The 27,230-nt window shown below is 42.7% G+C and overlaps 1 protein-coding gene across 6 annotated transcripts in view; it reads left to right on the top strand.

The window, feature by feature from the left end:
• PRKG1 (protein kinase cGMP-dependent 1) overlaps positions 1–27,230 on the top strand; it is a 1,199,334-nt gene that overhangs the window by 965,505 nt on the left and 206,599 nt on the right. For all 6 annotated transcript variants that reach the window (XM_025441421.3, XM_025441420.3, XM_025441422.3 and 3 more), the window contains 2 exons: positions 14,643–14,720; positions 24,156–24,250. In XM_025441421.3, coding sequence (XP_025297206.1) covers positions 14,643–14,720; positions 24,156–24,250 — 173 coding nt within the window. The remainder of the gene's footprint in view (positions 1–14,642; positions 14,721–24,155; positions 24,251–27,230) is intronic.

The raw sequence follows: 27,230 nt of genomic DNA, 5'->3' as shown, positions 1-27,230 counted from the left end.
AATGAGAATGCTTCCTGTTTTATTTAAAGCCAGGGGAAGTGGCTCATCCAAAGGCTTCATTCACTCAGGTGACCGAGGCTGATAAAATACACCTCGCTCTCCAGTGACCACAAGCCCATCACCCTCCAGACTGTGATCTCTGACTTGCCTGTACACGTGGCTCACGTGTGTTTCTCTGAACCTTGTCTTTCTTGTTCTGTCACCAAGAACACTCCTCATGGTGCTGTTTTCTTCAGCTGTGTTTATACGCTTTTTTAGCTATGTAGGAGAAGGAGAACTTTTTCTCAGCCCTCTTAGAGTTCCTGGCTGGGCCTGAAAATTAAACCAGCAAAGACAGACAAACAGTAGAAAAACATGCAGATCTATTTAATATACGTGTTTCTTGACATGGAAGCCTTCGTATGCAAAGGAAGGCCCAAGGAAACCATCAGACCCGAGTGTTCTGAGGGTGGGTTTGATGAAGAATGGAGAAAAGGCATAGGTCCAAGACGGTGAGGTGAGCGTAGGAAATGGAGAAACAGAAGGCCACTGGTTAGGATTCTTCTCAGGATCCCTTTGTCTTCAGAGGTCAGGATTCTCCTTCCCGTTGGGTATGGGGAGGGCACCTTCTACATGAGGATTTTGTCACCTGTGTCAGGGGAGAGGTCAGGACGACCTCCTTGCTTTTGCTGTTTGCCTAGACTCCTGCAGCTTAAAGTATCCCCTCTGTCATCCTGAACTCGAGGTGCCGTATTTTGGGGTAGCCTTTCCTGAACCCCATCAGCTGCCACAAGGCTGTTCCCAGCCAGGATCTCAGGCCAAGAAAACAGTCCACCTTCCAGTGCTGGGAAGATGTGATTCTTTTTCTTTCTTTTTTTTTTTTTTAAGATGTGATTCTTGATTCCATCACTGCCACTACCATTACCATTTTTTTTAATTTTTTAATTTTATTTTGTTTTCACTACCATTACCGTTACCAGTTATGATGTTCATTCTGAGTCCAGAAACCCTAAAATATGTGTGCAGCAGGGGCGAGTGGGGGAGATGAAGGTGGAAGAGTATTTTTACAGCTTCTGTGCAGGGGGTTTGCACAAGTTGTTAGCCCACTGAAATTCTGTTGTACCAGTCAGTATAACGGTGCTTCCAGGAGCCCCCCGGGGAGCCCCCTGACCGCTACCCAGCTCACTGCTGAGGCCCTCGCACGTCCCCATGCTCCAGGAGGTTCCCGGCACCCATCGCCAGCGCATGACCTTTCTGTTGGGACAGTGCCCTTCAAGTACTGGTTATTATATTGTGTCTCGCTCTGGTGTTAGTTCCAGTGAGCACACTAATTAATTTCACATTCCAGAAGCAGCTTTCCTCCCTTTGTCTCCCAGTTAGAGAGCATACTGTGGAGCAGAAAAGGGGGCAGGAGCATACATGATTCCAAGACCCCTCTCAAACCCATCTAGACAGAAAACAAATATCCTCGAGGTGAGAACTACGTCCTCCAGTATATAAAGGACCCTTTTCCTCCCTCGAGTAGTCTAAATCCTCTTGGCTTTCTTTCCTTTCTGTCCTCGGTGGCTCAAGACCCCCTTTAAACAGAAGAGCATCTTCTCAAAATGTTTGTTTTAAAAGCCCTTTGAGGAAGTAAAACATCAAGTGAGTTCTACGTACCCCTGACTCGCTCCACTTACTTTTGTTACGGGGTTCATGAGAAACTTTATTTTTCCTTTTTTGAGTACCGTGTTTATTCTACTTGAAACTTCAAAACATGTTTATACTTCAGATGGTGACTCTGAGATACTAAATTGGGTGCTTTCCTGGGACACATTTCATAATCTGTCAGAGCAAACGGTTTCCAAGTTCTGCCGCAGTTAATTGCCTTTACAGATCAAATTGTTAAATTTGAGTTATAGTTTAATTATGTGGGATGGGAATGCCTGCGTGTCTACTCTATAAACGGTTTTATTCTGTCATGAAATGGGTAGCTCAGAGAGGAACTGTGCCCTTTGGAGATTTTTGGCATGTTTTGTGCGCCCATCCTGGTATCGCTCACTCTTAGTCATTTCGTTGGATGGATGCGTTCCCATCGCAGATCTGTCATGGTAGAAACAGAGATTGAAAATCCATTTGGGAAATGATGTCCTTGAAGAGCTCAGCTGAACATCAGATAAAAGCCAGGCGTTTTTGGAATTCCAGCTCAGATTTTCCCTCCTGCGTCTGGGATTTGGGGTGAAGATGCGGGGAGTACAGGTGGTCACTGCTGTGTCAACAGCTGTCTTCGAATCATGAGGTCTGGAAGTGTGCAAGAGGCTCAGCGGATGGTGATGTGATCTGACCAGCAAAGACGCAAATGCTTCAAGAATGTTTGAAATTCAGAGAAGGAAAGCAGCACTCCCTGCCAGCTCAGCCAAACCGATGCAGTTTTATTGCACGATGGGAGATGCCGAGTGTTAGTTTGGAAAGTTGGACGCTTGGATATGCAAAACTATACTAACTAAATGGTTGCATTTTTGTCAGATTGTGGCTGCAGGAGGGAGCGGGTTTTGTTCAGTGCGAACCATAGATCCTTTCAAAGACGATCCCATACTTTCAATTTACACTTTTTCAGAAGTGAAACAGTTAAAACACAAATTCAACACTAATGTCTGTACTAAAGGTGACTTCGTATGGCAGTCAGGATGCCTCCCTATTCTGAAGATGTTGTGACTTGCATAAAGAAAGGAAACGGGGGATCCCTGGGTGGCGCAGCGGTTTGGCGCCTGCCTTTGGCTCAGGGCGCGATCCTGGAGTCCCGGGATCGAATCCCACGTCGGGCTCCCAGTGCATGGAGCCTGCTTCTCCCTCTGCCTGTGTCTCTGCCCCTCTCTCTCTCTCTCTCTCTCTCTGTGTGTGTGACTATCGTAAGTAAATAAAAATTTAAAAAAAGAAAGGAAACGGGGGTGTCTGGGTAGTAAGGAACGGATTTTACATGGGGGCCTGGTGCACACCTAAGTTTTTGTATACACGCACATATAAAACTTTAATAAATCATACCATCTTCACCTTCTGTGATGTATTTGACATCTTCCATTCCATTCCATTTAACAAGACTTGCTGCTTGTAATCCACTAAGCAGATTTCATGACACCTTTAATGGATTGCATTGAGCACGGGGCACACAGCAGATGGAGGAATGGCTTGCCTTGGTCCCTTGGACTCTACGAGGACCCAAAGCTGCCAGTAATTCCTGTTCCTCATGGCGATCATCTTGTTCTTTTAAAAAGCTACATCTGGGCTGTCTGCACTGCAGGGGATCTAAATTCTGATTTTCAGACAGCCTATTGGGTTGATACATCTAGGCACGAGTCATGAATTATTTTTCTAAGATAAGCTTAGACTGTCCCAGGGATTTTACACCTGTCCTTTACATCAGTGTGGAAGCTAATAAGAATCTGCCCCAGTACCTGGCTTGGGCAAGGCTGATTTCCAAGTCGAGATGTCCTCAGGATCTGACCACACAGCGGGTCAGGACTACACACAGGCCTGCGTGGTACTCTGTTCCCACAATGTGTCTCTGACCCAGTGCCGTAAGGCTGACTTATACATCAATCCTTGGGTTTCAAGCACAGTGGATGCCTCAGTCGAGACAGAGTCCTTATAGCACCATCAAGGCAGATGGAAATCTAGTGATTCAGATGGTAAGGACAGAGCCTAAGTCCCTAGCAGCTGGACTATATCTCACGACCTTAAGGCAAAATTCAAAGTGGAGGAGTTTGATAAATAGTGTCTCAGGAAAGTGAGGAATGTTTCATCAAGGGCATCAAGGAATGTGCCAAGGGATAGCTGTATAGACAAAGATCCCCAGCGATGAAAGTGACTCAGACTCATAATCATGGCCCCTGCCTGGTATTTGTGTCTTAAAATGTCTCGGTGAACTAGGCTGGTGTGTTGCCTTGAGGGGCATTGATAGGCAGGCTGTCTATCCAGAAGTCTGAGCTGTAGGTACTGATGAGAAAGCCACATTTTTCTACCTAAACTTGGGTTTCTACCAAGGTGTCTGGTTCTCTGGGGGTCCTGTGAGTCAGCCCCTCCCCCTCGGTGGCGTGACAGTCCTTGGGGTCAGGGTGAGGACCTGTTTAACCACATGCTGTGTTGTGTCTTGACTGAGCAACTGTATCTTGAGTATCTCTGTAGCTTCAGTGCCAAGTGCCAGGTCTCATTCGTAGAAGGCAGAGGTAGAGGACATTGGCTGAAACTGGGTGAATGGCCAAACCCCTAACGAGGTCCACATGTCTCTCATGTGGATCTGAAGTTTAGGCTTTGGTGAAGGAGGATTTTGCAGGTTAGCTTGAGCAGCCTTGGAGCCAATCTGTTGCCCAGCCCAAGAAGTGTTAAAAAGGACAGATTATAAATTAGAGATGCCCTGCATGGAGGCAAGTCATGGCATTAAAGTAGGAAAAAAAAAATCTGTAGTAGAGAAATGTATGTCCCAGATGTCCAGTCAGTTGGGACAGGATGGCGGTGGTGTTAAAGGAAGCTGTTGGAAAAAGTGTTCCAAGACACCTGGGTGACTCAGCGGTTGAGTGTCTGCCTTCGGCTCAGGTTGTGACCCCGGGGTCCTGGGATTGAGACCAGCATCAGGTTCCCCACAGGGACCCTGCTTCTCCCTCTGCCTGTGTCTCTGTATCTCTCTCTGTGTCTCTCATGAATAAATAAATAAAATCTTTGAATGAATGAATGAACGAATGAATGAATGAAAGAATGAATGAATGAAAAGAAAAAATGTTCCAGGCTTTGATTTGTTCGTTTGGAGTTTGGTTGATTTGTGAATGGTGGTGTGAGGAAAAGATAATTTTTCTTCAGAGGTTAGAAAGGAGAGTAAGTAAAACTTGCAGCCCTCACGAGGTCAAATATCGTCTAGGGAAGCACTTCATAAAAGAACATACCCTCTTGATAATCATCGAGCTCTGAGAGCAAAATGCCAATTGATGAAGACGTACTTGGAGGAGAAATCCTGTCCGCTGTTCGTAGGGCACTAGTTCTGTGATGAAATCCATATGGGGACGATGGACTGGGGAAGAGAGGGAGAAAATCCTGGTTTACAGATGCCGTCATTTCCTCCACGAGAGTCCCCCGAAGACTTGAGACTGCACCCCACCGGCAGTCGAGGATAGCCTGTGGGAAGCTGCGCATCCCTGTGATGACCAGCTGTGGGCCATCTCAGCCCGGACATCTCTGATGGGCAGAGTTTTACCAAATAGGGAAGTCTTGGACCAGGAAAGACCTTGGTGCTTGACTACCTCACCGGCATGGTTTTCTTTGACTGATTGGGCTGTTTGGTGATCTTGCTCTCCAGTAAGAGCTCTGGTCTTTGAAATAAGTCTGACGTATCAGGAAGAGGGAAGAAGTTCCTTTGAGGATGTCCCTGATTTAGGATCCAGAAAGGCAGATGCCAGGATTTTTGAGTCCGTTTTTCTTCTACCCAATGTCCTACTGTTCCTCTAAGATCAAAAAGAAAAAAACAAAACAAAAACTGAAAAAAAAATGAGGCAGGAATCATGACTCAAGACTCCTACTGCTCTTAACTCACTAATTTTCCAAGAGTCCTTCCCTATTCGAAGCATTTGTCAGATGTGCAGACGCGTGAATGTGGTCCATGCTTTAGCCGTCGTGCTAATCAGAACCAAGTACCATACTGGTCCCTGTACCTTCATCGTGAGGACGGCGCCAATTAAAAGCTGTTCCGTGCTCTGATGAGCAGTGAAGGGCAACTCCGATCCGAAGCTCAAGTATAAGGGGAGATAATTGATGTATTTTCTGGCTGAAATAAATAAGGCGAGAATTTACTTCGAACCGTACCTCGTGTGTTAGTCCATGTTAACAGAGATCCAAATCATGCGTCGCAGGGGGGCCTGAACAGGAAACCAGCAGCTAAACTACAGCATATTTGGGATGAGTAATGGGGTCTGATCTGAAAAGCAGAGAGGGGTCATGTGGATGGGTCTCCTGCCAAGAGTCAGCAAGCAGGTGGAGGATTTCAAGACGTCTCAGTGGACATCGACATACCAGTGCTGGGTTCTGAGATTCTAGAGACGCACGTGTTAACAGTCGAAGCTACAGCCCCTTCTCTCCAGCAGCAAAGAGAAGACTGGCTTTTCCTCACTCACAAGGGACTGCCTCGGGGGCGCTAGATTGCTGACGTTTAGACATGCTAGGGGGGCTCTTCCTCTATCCATCCCTCTACTCCAGGATTTAGGACTTGGCTTTTCCACTCAAAAGGAAGACGTCTGGACCAAATCTGTCCTTTAGGTGCAGAAGTGGATGCCTCCTTTGTGCTAGGCATTGTTCTAAGTGAAACGGTAGTTATAACATAAAAATCTCTGAGAGATGCTGGGTGGCTCAGTGGTTGAGCATCTGCCTTCAGCTCAGGGCATGATCCCGTGGTCCTGCGATCGAGTCCTGCATCAGGTCCCTCTAGGGAGCCTGCTTCTCCCTCTGCCTGTGTCTCTGCCTCTGTCTCTCTGTGTCTCTCAGGAATAAATAAATAAAATCTTTAAAATATCTTTAAAATATATGTATTTTTTATTTTTTAAAATATATATTATACATATATATTATGTATGAATTATACATGATTTATGTATTATAATATATATTATATATATGATATATATTATATAATCTCCTAAATCTTCTGAATGGTATATTTAAAATATCTTTATATATATTTTTTATGTTTTAAAAAATATGTATTATGCATATATATTATTACATATTATACATGATTTATGTATTATATGTAATATGTTATATTAATAATATATATTAACATAATATACAATATATTATATATAATTATATAATAATATATTATTATATATATTATATAATCTCCTAAATCTCCTGAATGGTACATAACAGGGAAGAGACCAGAGAGCAAAGAAAATAGATAATTTCTGATCCTGGAGGTGTGAAGGGCTTTTCTCCCAAGGGCTCAGCTGTGCCGCGGCTGGTAGCTGTGATGGTCCTCGGGCAGTCAGTCAAGTGTCTGGTGGCATTTTGGCAGCAGCCGAGGAGAAGCACACAGGACAGACAGGGATACAGGGCAGAGAGTGAGTGGAGCTGAAGGCACCGCATCAGAGTGGTGTGGACCCAACGATGAGAACAAGGCCATGACAAGGACGTTGAGGAGAATGTTCGAGACAGTCCCTCTTGAATGCAGAGCCCTGAGGATGGGTCCTGTCTGGTGAGTCCAAGGCACAAAGGAAAAAAGAAGCCAACCTTTTGGACACAGAACAAGTGTGGGCAAGGTCGGGGAGGCCTGAGGGTGGGGCGGCGGTTGGGAGCCAGATGTAGAGAACTTTATAGACCGTCGTGCGTCGTTTATGATTTCAGCTGCAGCAAGAAGCCCCTAGAAGTCTTGAAGCAGCAGAATGATTTCAAGGTGGTACACGACTTGCAAGGTCACGTTGGTTGCAGAGAGAACAGATGCAATGGGGCAAGGGCTGAAGCAGGGAGGCCAGCTGGGGGAGTTAGAGAAATCCAAGAGGTGGCTCAGGCTTGGGCCAGGGTGTCAACAGCCCACACCGGGAGAGCCAGCTGGCTTGGCACGCGTGTCGGAGTTCGAGGCCTTTCTCACGGTGCATGCAGCGGTGCTTGGAAGCCGGAGGTCAAGGAGGGCCACTGCCTTCCTGTAAGGACAGTTCTCAAGTCCTGGTTCTGTCTCCAGCTCTGCCTTAGATGCTGAGGATGGTACAGTGGACAGAACCAGATGTGACGCTTGCTTTAAATCAGATTTAAAATCTGGGGGAAAACATCACTAACAACAGTCCTACAGGGCGCTGGGAGGAGGCTCAGTTGGCGAAGCATCTGCCTTCAGCTCAGGTCATGGTGTCGGGGTCCTGGGATCCGGATCAAGCCCATATCAGGCTCCTTGACCAACAAGGAGTCTGCTGCTCCCTCTCCCTCTGCTCCTCCCTTGCTTGCTCTCGCTCTCTCTCAAATGAATACATGAAAACTCTTTAAAAAAAAACCCCAAACAACAACAACCAAAAGCCCTACAAATACTCTCAAGCTCAGCAAAGAGCAATGAAATAAGCTATGTGACTTTGTCAAATCAGAGAATGGAGAGAGCTGGCTTAGGCCAGGGGGTGTTTGGGGTGAGGCAGTGCCAGCCCCGGGAAGGCTGCGATGGGAAAGACAAGGAGGCTGTGGGGAGGCGAGAAGCAGTGGGGTACATCAGCGGGGTTTGGGCCTGGCGGGGGAAGGGAGCGTGGCACAACCGAGAAAGGGACCCACGGGGTGGGTCCTGCGGTGCGGCTGGAGGACAGAGTGAGCACGAGTGAGCAGAGGTGGGCAAGGGTGACACGGAGCAGACGGTCTATGGCCTCGCAGGCGGTGTGAAGCAGTTTGGCTTTCCTCTTAACGACTGTGGAAACTTTTAAAGGAATCTGCCTAATTGCTAAGGTTTCCACTCCTCCTAAATGCTGTATTTTTCTGATTTAATGTGAAAGAAGAAAATGGCAGAGCTGCAAAGTGACCTGCAAAAAACCATGAAACTGCTGGCATTTGATGAACAGAATTAGAGGGACTCTCGGAGGGTCAGCCTGCGTGATCGTCTTCCGCTCAGGTGCAGTTAGTTGAACGTTTCAGGATGGCACAGTCACGAGTCTTGGGGCTACAGCACCGTGGGCATTAGCTTTTGCCAACCGGCACCACCTCTGGCCACCATCCCCTAGGCTCTTCTCTGCCTGAGTTCTATGGGCTTATGCGGCCAATTGGTACCATCTTTGGCCAAGTGGCGCCACCTTCGCCCACCATCCCCTAGGCTCTTCCCTGGACCCGAGTTCTGTGAGCTTACACGGCCTGGAAATACGTGTGCTCAATGCCTGTGTGGGTCAACTAAAATAACAAGTAGAGGGTCCTTAGATAATTTCCACGAATTAAATAGACAGTGGATGTTCCTGTCAGGGTGTCCTGGACTCCCCCCCCCTTCTCCTATGAGACCTTGAAGGGGGGGCCAGGCTGCCGGCAGGCTCCCAGCAGTCACAGGTGGAGTCCGGGTGCTGGGATGCAGCCCCCTGCATTGCCAGGTAGCAGCCAGCGCGGGGTGTAGCCACATAAGAGAAGAACCACTTGATTGTGCTCGTTATGTTCTGTGGGTTAAGAATTCCGACCCGATAGGCATGACCGCTCTCTGCTCCATGACATTTGGGGACTCTGAATGGGGATAGTCAGATGCTGAGACTCGACCCTGCTGGGAGTCTCCCCCACTCCTGTGTCTCTGTGCTGACTGCAGTGACTGAGGGGACTCAGGCTGGGTGGGGGCGGCACCACCAACCAGATCTCCTGCTCGTCACCCCGAGGTGTGGCTCAGGCTCCTCCCAGCATGGTGCTGGATTCCAGGATGGAGACTCCTGACCAGTGGAGGCTGGAAGGCCTTTTCTGAGATAACCTCTCAAGTCACATAGCATCGCTTCCACACAGGCTGTTGGTACAGAGGAGCCGCTAAGGCCAGTGTGGTTTCAAGGGGAGGACAGTCGGACTCTGGCTCTTACTGGCAGGATGGCCAAGTCTCCATGCAGGAGAGCTCAGGGAATGGAAACTATCTGGTGGCTGTCTTTGGGAAATAGAACCTGTCAGAGAATTACAGCATCTCAAGGCCGGAAGATGCCCTAAATTCACCCTCGGGCATCCTTGGACACCACCTCCATCTCTTCTCTGATGGCTTGGCCCCTGCTCACCCTACCTAGGCTGATGTATACTCCAGACATGGTGCCCCCTGCCCACTGGGTGGCCCATTCCACCTTGGAGCTACTTGGACCCACACATACTGCCTCCTTGTCTTGAGGTGCCAGGTGACACCAGGGACCTCCTCCTACATACTCTGGACGATCGCCCAGGGTTGCTGCCTCCCTCTGCTTTACCACAGCTCAGTGGGGATGTGAAGACTGCTAGCATGACTTCCCTCTGACAGTCTGGCCCCCCACCCCCATCTGAGTCTTGACCCTTCAGAGGTTGCTCAGGTCAATCCATGAAGTAGATACCCTCTCGGGTGCCTCTGTGGTTCCTACCCATTGTTCCACTGCTAGAGGTTTGGTTTCATTTGAGTGGTTTTCTTGTTGGGCACCATTGGGGATGACCTCAAGCCATGAAAATCACTTGGAGTAAATTGAATTACTCCAATTCACCTCGTCAGACATTCGTTTAAGAATGGACACGTGACTCAGAGGGGACCCGTGGGGACAATTGCCAGGGCTTCTGGTGCTCCTGCCCCAGAAACAGTTGTAAGGGGAAAGGCTGCCCTTCTCTGCCTCTGACCCAGTGGTGATGCCTGGAACCGGGGACCCACCTAGTGAGGGCAAACCAGCGGAAGAAGGGAGAGAGCCCTTGCCATGTGGGGCATTTACCACATAAGCCATTTACTTGATGAGTATTTAGAGAACACCCAGGTGCTCTGCTAGGTGCAAGGGAGACAACAGGGAGTGTAAAAATTCCTTCCTGGAGCTGACCCTTTAGTGGAGGAGAGTTGAAAGGTGAGTGAATGATTGGTTAAACAGGAGGCTGATGCATTCCACTTGTCCCTGGGCCTGCTTTTCACTTTTCCTGGGTCCTCCTCTCTCCCTAGAGGCTGATCTAAATGGGAGGCCCCCTGTCCCATCTCAGCTGACCTCAGCTAATGAGGAGCCTTGGTGGGATACGAGAAGGGAGAGAGGATAGAGGTCAGACTCCCTGTGAACTAGACTGGGGTTGCCAATGGATCCTTCCTTATCAGAAGCCATGGCTCCAGCTCTTGGCAGGGACTGGTAATCCTGCTCTCTGGTTCCTTTACCTTCTGAGATCACTTCTGAGCCATCTGGGGTAGAAGGACATCTCAGGCAGAGGGCAGAACTTATACAGAGGCCCCGAAAGTTCAAGGAACTTTGTTCAGGGAACATCAAGAAAAGTGGTATGAAGAGAAGAGACATAGCACAGGGAAGAAGGTGGATGGCAAGGTCAAGGTCCATGAAAAGAGCAGAAGCTCTTAGTACCTTGTACCCTCTGTGGGGCTTTAGTGCGCATGGGCACAGAGGGTCTCCTGAAAGGATAGGAGCACGGGAGGGACAGGTGCTGTGTGTTAATAGAATTGCCTGGCTGCTAGATGGGAAGGGGGACCGAAGGGGTCAGGTAGGAGCAGATAGCCCAGTCAGCAGGTGGCTTCATGGACTGAGCAGGAGAACATGGCAGCCATAGCAGCAGATGGGGGAGTCCTTGAGTTTTGGGTATATTCTGAGGGTGCAGCCAGTGGGTGTATGATACCCACTGTGGGCCTGGGAGACAGAAAAGTTCAATATGACTCCAAGATGGTTGGCCAAGTATCAGGAAACATGCAGTTGGCATCACTGAAGCAGGGAAGGCACAGGAGAAGGAGGTCCGGAGTCCAGCTTCATGTATGTGAAGTTTGAAGCCCGTGGGAGACTGTTTCCTGTAGCCCTGATGCACCGCATCCCCTGGGGTTCACACCTTTGTGTAGTCCTCTCCTCTTGCATCTGGACTGGCCCTGGGACCTGCTTGAACTTAGTGGATGCAGTATAAGTCTGGACCTTAGGGAAAGCCTGGCACCTTCTGCTTTTGCACCCTTGGAATCTACCTAACATATAAGAGGATGGCTCAGCCCAGACCACCGTGCTGTGGAGGAGACTGGGCAGCCCTGTAGAGGGGCCCATGTGGAGGAGAACAGAAGCTGACAGTTGCAGGTGTGCCCCCCAGGTAGTGACCAACACCAAATAGTCACCGCAGGAGTGAGGCAACTGACCTTTCACTGATCCAGCCTGGCACCCAGAGAAGTCAAAGAATCATCTAGAACGCAGTATCAAGAGAAATAATAAATTGCTATTTCAGGTCCAGAAAACTACAAAAGATTTAGTGCAAACCTTCTCAACGAGTGGTTTTGCCCCCAACAATTACCCGACAAAACAAAGGGTAATTAACAAGGTCTGGTCATATTTTTGGTTGACATTAGTGGAATTGGAAGTGCTACTGGCATTTAGTGGATAGAGGCCACAGGGGCTGCTCAACATCCTACAGCTGACCTGGTGTCCAGGACAACTCCCAGCAACAGAGAATTATCTGCCTCAAAATGTCAATGATGGTGTGCCTGCGAAAATCTTACCTTCCTACATTTTAATAGTAGAACAAATAATTTCGGCTTTCTGAAAAGAAATGGCAATCATATGGGGAGGAATATACTTTTAAGGAGGAGATAAGAAGAATGAGCTCAGAGGAGCTTAGGATTCTTTTAAGTTTGGTGCTTTTTTATTTGCATTTTTCTACTTTTTCCAAAATAATAGTATTGCTGCTACCATTATGTGGGCATAATCTGCTAATTCTTTTCGGAGAGGCTTTCTCCTGCTCAACATCCAGTTAACTTGCTCCTCATACTTCCATTGGAGCTTAAGAATCTCCTCCATGAGGAAGCCCTGGGGAAAGAGTGAGACAATAGACAGTACATAAGCCCTACCAACATAAAATATAGCATTTGCACACTGGATTGTTTGGGGGGATTTTGAGAGGTTTTGGATTAGGAAACAAGTGAGAAATAGGACAGAGACTAAAGGAAATAGAACTAATATGCTGTTGTTACTAATGATACAAATCTAGGCTAGGTGATGTGGCTTAGGTGTCAGAGCCAAATAGGCTTCCTATACTGGGCCCTGTATTTGGGTGGATGTACTTGTCCTGTGACAGAAGCCCAGCAGAGACATTCTGCTTGTCCTGGGGAAGCCGCAGAGAATGTCCACCTCTGTGGGGAGCTCACCTCCACTTGGCAGACTAGGGGCTGAGGCAAGCACACCTAGCTGATGACTTCCAAGTGAACCAGTCAAGTAAGCCATACCACCTGCCCTGGTGCAGCACGGGGAAGGGGAGGGAAGAGTCCTGAATTCTAATAGAGCTCCATTCATAGAGAGTGGGAGAGATGCCTCGGCCTGCCCCCCTCCCCTATGACTACAGATTGTAACTCCTCCTCCGTCTGCTTTAGCTACTACCGGTGCTAATACAGTAGCTATTAGCCATGTGTGAGTATTTGAGTTAATTCAAATTATTATTATCATTTTTTTCTTTCAATAAGTTAATTCAAATTAAATGCACTTAAACGTTCAGTTTTTTAGTCACTGGCCACATTTTACTGGTCAGTAGCCACACGTGGCTAGAGGCTGTTGTATTGGACAGCACATCTGAATATGAATATGCATATGCATATTGAACAGTTGAATATGTTGAATATGGATATTGGACAGTTGAATGTTGCCGCCCCTGGAGAAAGATCCAGTGGATGGTGCTACTCTGAGATTTTTGTATCTCATCTTCGTATCATCAATGCCTATAACCAGGCCTGACTCAGAAGGCACAGGGAAATGTTTGTGGAATTGATACCTGAAAGAAGACTCTTGTGAGTTTTTGTTTTTCACATCTGCATATCGCAAAGATCCTTCCTCTCCCAAGCAGCAAGATGTGATAAGGGGCCATGGATAGCTTGTTAAATGAAATAAATCAGTTGAAGAATATGCATTCTGTAATCTTATTTTTTAAAACTTGTTCCGAGTTAAAAAAAAAAAAAAAAAAGTAAGATTAGGTAGTAGGTTAATTTTCTGGATATACAAAGAAAATTCTGATTGTTCTCAATGTCAAATACTAACAAAAGGCATTTTAAATAAGTGAATAGATGCCATTATTAAGGAACGTGGTATTGAAGTATAAGGATAAATCACAGCTGTTGGCCTGATGGCTACTGCATGCAGACCATGAAGTCTTGTTTCCTAAGGAGTGTGTAAAGGATTGTTTTCTTTCTCAAAAATGGCTCCCTTGCTAAGCTGCAGAGAAGAATGTGGCCAGATGGTGCAGTCTCATTTTTCTGTTCTATCTCTTGAGCTAGCCATATACTTTGTCCGACCTCGCCTCATAGAAATTACTTTTGTTCACTGCAGAAATAATCTTCACCCTGGGAACAGACCTACTGACTGTGTCCAAATCCAAGAACTGGCACACTGACTGCGATAATCCTCTTGTAGCCTTACCTTGTTTGCTCCTTGCTCCTTATTTGCTAATTGATGAGCTCGCAGATGCTAGACCAGAATTCAGTCCATAAAATGAAGACATTCCATCTGACCGGGCCAAATCTAAATTGCTGAAGCAGGACATTAGAGCGCAAAGCTGTGCCTTAAAAACTAACTAGGGCCAGCTAACTCACGCTAAAAATCAACCTGTTTTCAAAATGAAGATCTTTAGATACCAAATTTCTCAAAAAAAAAAAAAAAAAAAAAAGAGCCTATCATTACAAGAATACTAAAACCAAATGAGAATGACAAAATAATACAAAAAAGACCAGTTTAATTAACAGCAGCTCTGCAGTTTGGGTTCCAAGGGGAGAAAATATTTTTATAGAAGTATTAAAATGAATGAATTTAGAGATCTGAATATAATCACCCAGAAAAATGGCATTAACAAATAGTTTTAAACATGAGCATGATCAAAATAATTTCTTCATAATTATTTCATTCATTGACTATTACTCATTCTTGAATCATGATGAGTTCTGGGCTTGGGTAAAACTCCATCAGGATGAACGCATCCTTGCAGAGTTGATATTTGAAGAGATGGAACAGTTTGTTATATTACTCCCTTCTTAATTTTTTTTTTCTGTTGCTTCTATTTTTCAGACCCACTATGAGAATGGGGAATATATCATCAGGCAAGGTGCAAGAGGCGACACCTTCTTTATCATCAGCAAAGGAACGGTAAGCCCTGGGAGCCCCAGAGGGTGATGCAGAGTGGGATGGGGGCCCCAGGGTGCATTAGCCACCCCTGGAGACGCACGTGCACAGGGTCTTGAGGGAGAAACATTTGAGAATGGATCTCCCAAAATGATGCCAGAGGAAGAAAAAGTGTAACCCTGAAGACCCAAAAGTAGCCTGTGTTCCATAATTTAATAACCATGATGCTAGATGCCACTGATACGACTGCATAAATGGGAAGATTTCCAATATTTAAATTATATAAATCAACAAGAGAAAGACTAAGATTGCTTTAAAAATTCTCAACAGAAAACACAAACAGACAAAAAACAAAAAAACTCAATTCCAACTAGTGATGAGTAACATTGCTATCTTGAAACACCAGGGCTTTGAAATCCAATGGCCCAAGTGTGAATCCCACTAGGAAACTTAGCAGGTTCAGCATTCTTGGGCAAGATACTCAGCACTCTGAGGACTGCAAGGGTATAAATACACTCATGCTCTATTGTATCTTCATAAAGAAATGTTGAATGGATACTAAGAAATTATAAGAAGTGGTAGTGGTAGGTTATACGGGAAGGGATAGATGGGGGTGGACAAAGGATAGGAATGAAAAAAATCATAATTTATTCCTTTATATTATTTTAACTCTTCATTTTAAATTACATTTAAATTATATTTAATTATATTTATTTATTTTAATTATATTTTAATTCTTAAATATTTTAATATGTATAATTATGATTATTTAATTATATATTTTATTTTAATATTGATAAGTTATATATATATATATATATTTTAAGGATTTTATTTATTCATGAGAGACACAGAGAGAGAGGCAGAGAAACAGGCAGAGGGAGGAGCAGGCTTCCTGCAAGGAGCCGATGTGGGACTCGATCCCAGATACCGGGATCATGCCCTGAGCCCGGAAGGCAGACGCTCAACCACTAAGCCACCCAGGAGTCCCTATTTTTTTATATTTTAATTATATTTAATTATATTTAAATTTTCAAATATATTTTAATTGTATTTAAAAACAAAGTAATAAAATAAGTGAACTGGAAAATGGGAACTTACATAGATGAATGCTCTGATAGTCTAAAAAAAATACCTTATATTTCTTTCAACAGTGAAGCCCTAATCATTTTTGCATTTAAGTGTCCTTGTCTTGTAGCCAATGATTGGAACTTTGATTCCAATCAAAGTTGGAACACTTACTTTGCTTCATCATAAGAGATCCTTAAGAGGAATTTGTATGTATGAAGCATGGTAGGTGACAGGAAAGAGAATGCTGGTGAAAAAGGATTTATATACAACTTGTCATTTTTATAATCGTTACTTTAAAATGTAAGTTTAGGGGCACCTGGCTAGCTCCATCTGTAGAGCATGTGACTCTTATTCTCAGAGTCATAAATGCAAGCTTCATGTTAGGCGTAGAGCTTACTTAGAAAGTAAATAAAAATGTTAAACAGTTTTTTTAAAAACGTAGGTAAGTCTGTTCTAATTTAGCAAATACAACTGACTCTGGGACTTATGGCTCATACTAAATAAGGAAAGAGAGACGTACAGAGCCACAGTGGTCAGGAGATGTGAAAGATTATAAATCTTGTTGGATCACATTTTCGGTAATCCTCTCTGGACTGATTCTGAATCGAGAATGTGTCAGTGTTTACACTGATGATCAGTCACACTGAAGTGAAGACAGCATCATTTGTGCTCGTATCATACCTGTTCTCTGGACTGATACTGGAAAGCCTGGGATAAAGAAAAATGTCAGGCACCAGCATCTTAAAGATATCAAGAAATGACATGTCTGACCACAGTTACACTTAAAACTGTATTTTGAATTTTCCAATGTTAGAGGCTAAGGATTCTTAACATTCTGTGGTTTATGTTTAAATCGTTGGAGCTTTACCATTTGCTGTTTTATTTTTTTTAACATTTACTAAAGAATCAGGGGAAATGGAAAATCCTCATGGATATAAATGATTCAATAGGTCACGGGGGACATTTTTTGTCCCGACAATCTGGATTTATTTTTTTCTTATGACACTGCTAATCCTTTGCTTTCATGGAATGATACCTTTATTCGTTGAAGATGAATTTCTGACACACTTCTGTGATTACCCTATTACTGCACATTTCAAGCACTACCTAAAAGAAGCTGCTGTTTATAACCATATTCAGTTGCAAATAGGGGCATTAGGGGTGCTGCTTTATGAGTTTTGTAATAGGTATAAATAGAACTAGTGAGGAAATGCACCACGGGAACCCATTCCTCTGGCACTGTTTCAGAGCACCATGGGGGTTCTGGGAGAGAAGTAGTAAAAATATGTCAGACTCTTGACACATCCAAAATGGAAATACCTATGGCTGGTTAAAAAAAAAAAAAAAAAAAAAAATCCAAGACTAGTTTTTCATGTCATGTAACTTAGCAGCTATGATTTTTAATTATATTCATTATATGCTAATTAATGATATATTAGTATCTTCTATTCTGTTACACACGTATTGGAATCAGTATTTTAAATCCTAAGAAGCAAGAGATGAATATACTTAAGTCCCGGTGGGAGGAGAGAAAAGTGGAAGTGTCTTTAAGTAAGCAGGCAAATAAGTTGTGAAACTGAAATTTTCTGAATCTGTGTGCTTTGCTTTAGGAATGCAGATATAAATTTGTTTTCAACAAACAAAGGGTTGTGGAAGGAGAGGTGGGCAGGGGGATGGGGTGACGGGGTGACTGGGTGACGGGCACTGAGAAGGGCACTTATTGGGATGAGCACTGGATGTTATACTCTATGTTGGCAAATTGAATTTAAATAAAAAAAATAAATGGTTTTCGTATGCATTTAAGCAATGATAAAGGATAACCCTGGCAAAGATGATTTCCTTGCTTCCCCTGAACTGGCTTTTCCTTAGAGCACGTTGTAAGACACACAAGAGGCTAAAGTCACAAATGGATTTCCCAAGTTCAAGACACTTATTTAAGCGTAAAACTGTTTTTGTTCTCCTGCGAAGCACAGCCACACAAACAGAGAAACTCTGAAATACTTATTTTTCCCCCAATAAACCTACACAAACTGATTTTTCTAAAACTTGAGCAGAATGCTTTCAGTGATGTTTAAAGGACCCAGACTTGCCTCCTATGGAAACTGAGTTAGTTTCCAGTTGCTAGGAAACTTGACATTCCCTTCCCCTAATAATGAACATCAAGGAATTCACAACAGAGCAATGAAAAATGTCTTTGATAAAACTGTATTCATATGTCCCGGTAGCTGTGTTACATCAAAAAATGTACTCTCTGCATAAATAAATTAAAAAAAAATGTACTCTCTCCATAAATAAATTGAACCAAACAAAATTGAGGAGGATTGGCCAGGCAAAATTTCAGAGTTCCAATAATAATTCAAATATATTTTGATTTTCTGATTCTGTTGAACATACCTGGTACGCTGTTAGAAAAAAAATGTAACTTAGAAGTTTTTGTCTATTATATACTATTTAAAACCACATAGTTTTGCTTAGAATTAGCAAGTATAAGTAAGCATGTTGGTGAAGAAATGGGCTTAATGCATTATTTGGTATGTGTCGGGCATGAGAGTTAGGGAAATTTTATTTGTATATGGTACATAAGATTGAAACATGAAAAGCCCTTCCTTTTAGCTCACGAACAAGATCAAGGAGCACATTATCACCATTTCTGTTCATTGTGGAACTAGACATCCCAACCATTGTCCTAAGTCAAGAAAAATATGAAAAAAAAAAAAGGATAGAAGAATAATTATACATGTAAACCTGGAAGGAACACGTTTACATCTCTAGAAGAAGTAATAGGATATATAATATGTAAAATCCATAAATCCATATCAGATATATTCATATAACAGGGTAATATGCAAAGAGAGGAAATGAACTACAGATACGTATAGTAAAATGGAAGAGTTGGATCAATCTCAGATATGATCCTGATCAAAAGAAGCAAGTTGCAGAACATGTGTGGCGTGTTGCTCTTTTTATGATGGTCGAAACCAGGCAAATGTGTGGTATATGTGCACAGAACGAGATGCGAGTGCATGCAGGCACCTGCATTAATTGCAAACACTAGAACGGGGATCATGAACATCCGGTTCACCACAGACATGTCGGGAGAGTGAGTTAGGACGGCCCACTGTGGAGAGGTACGCTAATATACTCCCCGTGTTACACAGAGGGTTCAGTTGTCAAATCAGACTCCTAGGAATCCTAAATCTGGCCAAACTGATGTACACTCATGACTCAGAGAATGTAGGTAAACTTCAAGTTCAGGAGGAAAAAAAAAAAAAAAAAAAATTCCAACCCAGTTTATATCCCAGATTACCAGATACAGTTCCTAAAGTGTCCTCATTCTGCATCAGGAGGCATTTTGATTTGCAAATAACAGGACTAATTTTTAAGTGATATGTGCAGAACGTTGTTTGAAGGGAGAACTGCGGTGCGAGAACTGGGGCTCCTCTATTAGTCACAAAGGAAGGAAAATGATGACTTCAGAGACCCTCATTGTCTAATAAGTCTTCCCTATTAATCTGTGAATTCCAGGCTGGCTGGCTGGCTGGCTTGCTTGCTTTCTTTCTTAATAATAAGTGTTGCTTTGTTTATAAAACCTGCCAAATTCATACTACACATTTTGTTTTCTTTTTGAATTGTTTTCGCTTAAACATGTTGGTTGTGCACATTGATCCTGTTTAGTGAAGACTTTGATATCAAAGATCTTTATACTGCTTTAAAAGTATCTAGTTTTTAGGGGATCCCTGGGTGGCTCAGTGGTTTAGCGCCTGTCTTTGGCCCAGGGTGCAATCCTGGAGTCCTGGGATCGAGTCCCACGTCAGGCTCCCGGCATGGAGCCTGCTTCTCCTTCCTCCCGTGTCTCTGCCTCTCTCTCTCTTTCTCTCCATGTCTATCATCAATCAATCAGTCTTAAAAAATATATAAAAGTATCTAATTTTTATTTTGATTCTTAATTTTTAAAATTAGAGTTAAAATGGTCTTAAAAACTCAAATTATGAGACTACACATATGTCTTGTAGAAAAAAGTTAATGTATAGACAAGTAAAAGAACATTAGAATAAATACTCTTTTGTCTGTCTAGAAGGATAAGAAGTTTATGCTCTAAATAGCATTTTATACCAACAATGAGAGAGCGGTAGTAGTGATAGGGGATATTTATTTTACAATCAAATGCTTGAATTTCTGAAATAGGTGAGAGAAGTTGGAGAAGGGGGAAATATGAGAAAAGTAACCAATTTTTTGAGTACTTTTTTTTTTTTTCAAAAGATAGCATGAGAGAGGGAGAAGGGCAGAGGAGGGGGAGGATCTCAAGCAGACTCACTGCGGAGCCTGGAGCTCAGTCCCAGGACCCTGAGATCACGACCTGAGCTGAAACCAAGAGTCAAACACTCAACCGGGTGAGCCATCCCGGTGCCCCGAGCACTTACTATTAAGAGTCTGCTTTTCATAGATTTTTCTCTTTTAATTCATACACTTATATGCAAGCCCTCCCGTTTTTTGGACAAGGTGATGAGATAACAGGGGTTTGAACAGGCCCAATATTATCTTTAAGGCTCCAGAGCTGGTTCTTTCCCATAGCAATGTGGATCCTAAAGCACATAGTAATTTCAGGGAGGAGAATAAGCAATATAGGCCGAGGTCACAGAAGCTATCTCTGTGTATGTGGCTTTCTCTACCCTGACATTTTTTTTTTTTTAGACTTAAAGATGCAAATGCCCATGCCTGGTGTCTGTGCATATTTAGAATGGTTCATTATTTGTACGAAGAAATAGTGTGGAAATTACAGTCTTAAAGGAAAGCTTTTATTCTTGCTCTTTGAACTGCTTATCTTTCCACATATATGGATTATCCGGGTAGGTTTTCCTTCACACTTGTCGCATCAGCAGAAAGTGGTCTATTTGATAGGTGACCCACTTTTTATGGCTCTGTTAGTGCGTTTCAGTAACGTCTTTGTAAAGCATATTTCCGAAGCCACTGAAATCTCCCCAGGCCTTGCATGCATCTGCCATTTGGAATTTCTAAACATTTTTGTTGTTGTTGTCAATCAAATGGCAAATGTGTAATTGTGTAACGTATCCTTATATCTAATTGTGAATTGATGATCTCAGGTATAGTTCACCTTAGTTCATGACATTTTTTTTTTTTTTTTGTAGTAGCAAGGGCTGACAAATAATTTCGTTGGGTTGTACCTCATGGTAACAGGTGAGAAAACTGAGACCCAGAAATAAAACAATGAATTGATGTGTATCACAGTTTGGTCTCTAAAACATTTGCATCTGAATCACCTACATTAATCTTTTGAAATACAGATTTTCAAGGCCCATTAAGTTAGAACTTCAAGAATAAGGTTCCAGTAGCCTTTATTTTTTTTCTTCCATTTTTTTTCAGATTTTTAAAATTTTTATTTATTCATAAAAGACACAGGGAGGCAGAGACACAGGCAGAGAAAGAAGCACACTCCCTGTGTGGAGCCTGATGCAGGACTCAATCCCAGCACCCTGGGATCACACCTTTAGCCAAAGGCAGAGGCTTGGCTAAAGCCACTAAGCCACCCATGTGCCCCTTCTTCCAAGGTTTTTTTTTTTTTTTTTTTTTTTTTTTTTAAGATTTTATTTATTTGTGAAAGACAGAGAGAGGCAGAGACACAAACAGAGGGAAAAGCAGGCTCCATGCAGGGAGCCTGAGTGGGACTCGATCCCAGGTCTCCAGAATCAGGCCCTGGACTGAAGGCGGCACTAAACCTCTGAGCCACCCGGGTTGCCCCCAAGTTTTTATTTAAATTCCAGGTAGTTAACATACAGTGTAATGTTAGTTTCACATGTAGGGTTTAGTGATCCATCACTTACAAATAAGCTCATGCCAACAAATGTGCTCTTTCATCCCCATCACCGATTTAACCCATCACCTACCCACCTCCCCTCCAGCAGCGCTCAGTTTGTTCTCTACTATTAGGAGTCTGTTTTATGGTTTGCCTCTCTTTTTCCCTTCCTTTAGTCATCAGTTTCGTTTCTTAAATTCCACCTATGAGTGAAATCATGTGGTATTTGTCTTTCTCTGACTAATTTCGCTTAGCATTGTACTCTCTAGTTCCAGCCACATAGTTGCAAATGGCAAGGTTCCATTCATTTTGATGGCTGAGTAATATTCCATTATATATGTAATATTCCGGTATATATGTATACCACGTCTTCTTTATCCAGTTGTTAGTCAATAGATATCTGGGCTCTTTCCTTAATTTGGCTATTGTTAATGGTGCTATAAATATTGGGACACATTTTATCCCTCTGAATTAGTATTTTTGTATGCTTGGGGTAAATACCTAGTAGTGCAATTACTGGATGGTAAAGTAGTTCTATTTTTAACTTTCTGAGGAACCTACAGAGGATTCTGTTTTCTAGAACTGTTCTCCACAGTGGCTGCAACACTTTGCATTCCCACCAACAGTGCATGATGGTTCCTTTTTTTCCACTTCCTTGTCAACATCTGCTGTTTCTTGTGTTGTTGATTTTAGCCATTCTGACAGGTGTGAGGTGATATCTCACTGTAGTTTTGATCTGCATCTCCCTGATGAGGAGCGATGTTGAACATCTTTTCATGTGTCTGTTGGCCAACTGGATGTCTTCTTTGGAAATCTGTTCATGTCTTCTGTCCATGTTTTAACTGGATTATTTGGTTTTGGGGTGTTGAGTTGCATCAGTTTTTTTTTTTTTTTTGCCTCAGTTTTTTAATATATTTTAGACACTAACCCTTTACCAGATAAGTCATTTGCAAATATCTTCTCCCATCCCAAAGATTGCCTTTTAGTTGTGTTGTTCCCTTCACTGAGCAGAAGTTCCTTATCCTGATGAAATCCCAGTAGCTCATTTTTGCTTTTGTTTCCCTAGCCTCAGGAGATGTGTCTAGTAAGAAGTTCAGTAGCCTTTATTTTAAATAAGACCCCATACTCGGAAGTTTGAGAATCAATGGGATAGTGTATGTCTGTCCACATCTAAAAAGCCTCATCAGCATGCAAATGAGCATGTCTATGATACAGCTTGGTGTAAGAGGGTTAAAAACTGCATCCCCATGGTTTTGAAACACAGTGTGGAAAAGTAACCAAATGGATCAGTGGAGAATAATAATTGAATTCTCTCCACCTTGCATGTACATTCTTAATACTTATAAAAATTGTGGTCCTTGTCATCCATTCTCTAAATACAGAAACCTGAAGCATAGTATTCTTAAATGTGCTTAGTGTCTTGCATTGTCTTCAGAAATTAGTTTTTTTCTACTTCATTACATTTTCTAGGTAGGTGAGTTTTAACTATTTAACCATTCTAGACAAAACATAGCCAGCATTATGAATATTAGTAGAACTTGAAGGGGAAGTGAATTAACACAAAGGTACCACTTATTGCATTTATGTCTTCATTCATGCAACAAAAACATTATTCTTTTCTGTCCATGGATTGTCATCCAAGTCAGAAGTCCTCTATGGGCTCAAATACCTTGTTTGGATAGTAAAGCTTTCCTGTTGAAGCAACTTCTAGCTCTTTATTACGTGCTTATTATAAGTTGTAGAAAATGTCAAAGATATACCCACTTCTTTGAAGAGCATACTGTTATGGTGGAAAAAAAAAGACATATATATAAAATTCATAGATCCTTTAAAACTGAAATTCTTCTCAATGAAGCTTGTAGACCTTAAGGACTGCCAGGGGTTAGAGACCTGTGAGGAGGCTTCATGACCATGTGAATGGCCTCGGAAGAGAGGTTAGATTCTTCAGGAAAAGAGACAGGCATGTCTTAGAAGAACAGGGCCATACATGCGAGGTGCATAGAGAGATGTTCACTGGAACAATTCCAAAGCATGTAAACAATTTAAACGTCCATCTATAAGGAAGTGGATGAATAAACATGGAAGAAGGCATTGAGTCATTAAAATGGATGAACTAGATTTATCTGTGAAAGGATGGATAAGTAATAAAACAATGTTGAGAGGAAAAAAATGTGAATTGCAGAATGATACATACTGTATTAGGCTATTCATATATTTTAAAAAAGTCAAGCATATAAACACATTAAAGAAGACTGGAGGGATGCTCATTCATTATAGCGCTTGCTTCATAGGAGGTCGGGAGGAGGACTAAGTGAAATTCGAATTTCTGAATAATTTATTACTTCTTGAAAACAGCTTGAAACAGCATAACAATAACTGGAGGGCATTTCTTGTGGTTTGTATGGAAACGTGTGATACTCTTTGGTCCTGTCAGTGGTAATGTACTCATGGTCTTCATAAGAGTAATTTTAAAAGAAGAAACATGAAGTGGAAATCACATGACCAATCAACCAATTAGTTGATTTGATCAATCAGCATGTGCAGTGGATGTAGATTTTCATTGTTTCTCTTTGTAGGTGAATGTCACTCGGGAAGACTCACCCAGTGAAGACCCGGTCTTTCTTAGAACTTTAGGGAAAGGAGACTGGTTTGGAGAGAAAGCCTTGCAGGGGTGAGTAGATCACATGTTATAGTTTTTGCTTGAGTGCTGCATAAATTCCCGTCTCACATATTGAGCTCCTGGCAAAACAGGCTCTATATTTGGTGTTTCTCCTAATCCTGGACCCAGACCCTCGATGGCCATTTTTATTTATTTCCAGGTGGGCTCGTAATGCATTTATATAAGCTCCAGGATTAATCAATTAACTTGTGTCACATCATTTTTATATTAATGGGTAATTTCTCAGCTTTACTCTCCTTGTCCGCAATCTCTATGAAGACTCTAAAAGAGAGGGGAAAGAGTCTCCCCTAAGCTAAGCTTACCTTGTGTGGCAGTTTTGCTCTGAATCCTAGGAAGATGACTGGTTGAGAGTTTGGAAATCCCTGGACTGACGGTACAAACCAAGGATCAGAAGACAGTGGAGGCTTGCTGGGCCTCACGTCTGGGTGGTGGTTGTCATTGCCGCTGTTAGAGATGGAGGTCATGCACGAGAAGATGCCCGGTGGATGGGCTCCAAAGGCTGGACCCAGAGAGACGTTCTGTAAGGTCCCTGAAATTCTTCTACTTGTAAAGCAAGTAGATGCTCGAGAAACAAGCATTTGGGATCTCTTCCTACCAACTATGGACGAAAAACCCAGTTGACTTTGTACTATACATATTGCAGGATGCATGACAAATAGGACAGATCTCTTTGAGCATTCTCTTCTTGTTTTCCAATAAGCAGCACATCTCTATTATCAGTGTATAAATAGATGAGATTTTCAAAACTCAGTGCTGTGTGTATGTACAGAATCAGAAATATATATATATACTTGAATCAGAAATAACCAGTAAACATTTATATTTGTGTCAAATTCCAGATGGCCCAGTGTCTGCTATGGAGGAGCAGCAATAGGATATAATTTATCCCTAAAATATTTGGAACAGGGAGTTTTGCTTCCATTATACTTTCATTTAAAAATTACATTATAGGCATTTTGTTTAAAATTATTATGAAGATACCATTTAGCGGGTTTTAATTTTTAAGCCACAGTCAGATAGCAGCTTTTTTTTCTTTCTTACCCTTTCACAGCTACAGAAATGAGGGATCCTGCTAAGTCATCTTACGTACACCACATTACCTTATGAAAATTCAGAATTCAATGCATTTCACTTCTTTTTTTTTTCTTCTCCTTTGTTCATTTGATCCTTATCCGATGAGTATGTATTTGCCATTAGATTTTTTTTTTCTAGAGGCGAAGTTGAAAGAAATACCATGTTCACTGTATGTGCCACAAAAGAATGCAATAAGCATTATCTTTCTAGTATAAAGTGCCCAGACCCATCCTTTGTACTTGAATCCTTCTTTCCCTTGATTATACATAGAGGATTCTAGAGAATAATGCTGCCTGGTTCCATTGGTTCAAGATTAACTGCCTGTATGAAAAATGTCATTTCCAACAAAGCCAAAGAACCCGAAACATTTTCAGGCATTTCTGATTGAGATCACAAGTGGGACACCAGAAGATACAACATCATTGAAAATGGACAGGTTTGCTTTTGTAGCTTATTGCCACTGGATTTTGGTGCCAAGAAAGCCTTTATGGCAAAAACCCCTTTCAATGGAAGAATGTGTCCTAAGGAGTGACCCTGAGGATGCAGTTCATGGAAAAGTTAGCAGATTGTGTCTGGTGTCAGAATTTGATGGCATTCCATGTAGGTTGAAGTCATTCTGGCATATGGCTATTCTCATGAACTGTCTGGTGCCCAAATCTCTCATATGCATTCAGTCCCAGTCCTCTGCACTGCTGGCTCCTCCCCACACCGCCCTATCTCCCCCTACATACCTTCCCCCACCTACCCTTCCCCCAGGAATTTATTTCCTTCTTGAGCCCTTTGCTTTTGTTTTCTGGAGGCTCAGCCTGGCTCAGCCTGGCTCCATAGGCCTATTCTAAACGCCCTCTTAAATGTCACCGGGGATTTGCTACTTGCAAGTCCTTTTCTGCCTTCCTTGGACTTCCCTTCTCAGCCATGGTTTTACATGCTGACCACTCCTTCCTTCTTCAAATTTCCTTTCCTTTGGGTCCCGTGCAACTGTTAGCACTTGTTAGAATTTTTTATTTGATTTCCTAAAATTCATCAGTGTTGTATCCTCAACTCTATTCCATGCATGTTGACATACATGGGGATCTGTGACAGCATGTCACTTTGGGTAAAAAAGTCTAAATCTTATATTCTGATTTGAGCTGAGTATCTGGCGCTTTTCAGATACTCCACATGTATCTGTTGAATGAATGGGTGAACGAATGAACTAAGAGACAAATGAGCCGCTTTAATGAAGCCCAATCAAACATTTGCTTCTTGCCATTGATCACTTTCTCCACTTGGATCTGTTTGAAGGTAAGGGGTTATGAACTCGCTTGTCTACAGGGAGCAGGCTGATAATGTCAATGAGTAGGGTAAGGTGGCAAACTAGAACCCCCCCTTTTTTTTTTTAAAGATTTTACTTATTTATTTATGAAAGACACAGAATGAGAGAGGCAGAGAGAGAGGAAGGCTCCATGCAGGGAGCCCAATGTGGGACTTGATCCCAGGACTCCAGGATCACACCCTGGGCCAAAGGCTCAATCACTGGGCCACCCAGACATAGCTAGAAACCCTTCTGTGAAGAGGAGACCATTTACTGAGCTCCAGCTGATTGTTAGACTTTTTTTTTTTTAAACAGAAAAAATCTAGGTTTTGAAAAAAAAAATACAAAATGTGATTTTGTAACTTGATTTTTGAAAAATGCTCTGCAAGCAAATACGACAACAAACCCAAAAACCAAACCAAACATTTCTACAAACAATTTGACCTGTGGGCTGCCATTTTGTGGTGTCTATCAGATGTGCCTTCTTAAGGCCCTGTATCTAGATTCAATTGAGGGAAACCGATTAGGTGAGGTCTTCTTGATTATTTCCTTGTTTCAATATATTTTTTTTAATGTTTTGATGTCTTATGTGTGTAACTTTTT

This window comes from Canis lupus, chromosome 26, assembly GCF_003254725.2.
Source record: "Canis lupus dingo isolate Sandy chromosome 26, ASM325472v2, whole genome shotgun sequence".
Lineage (NCBI taxonomy): Eukaryota > Metazoa > Chordata > Mammalia > Carnivora > Canidae > Canis > Canis lupus.
This window is presented reverse-complemented; position numbering and strand designations above follow the sequence as displayed.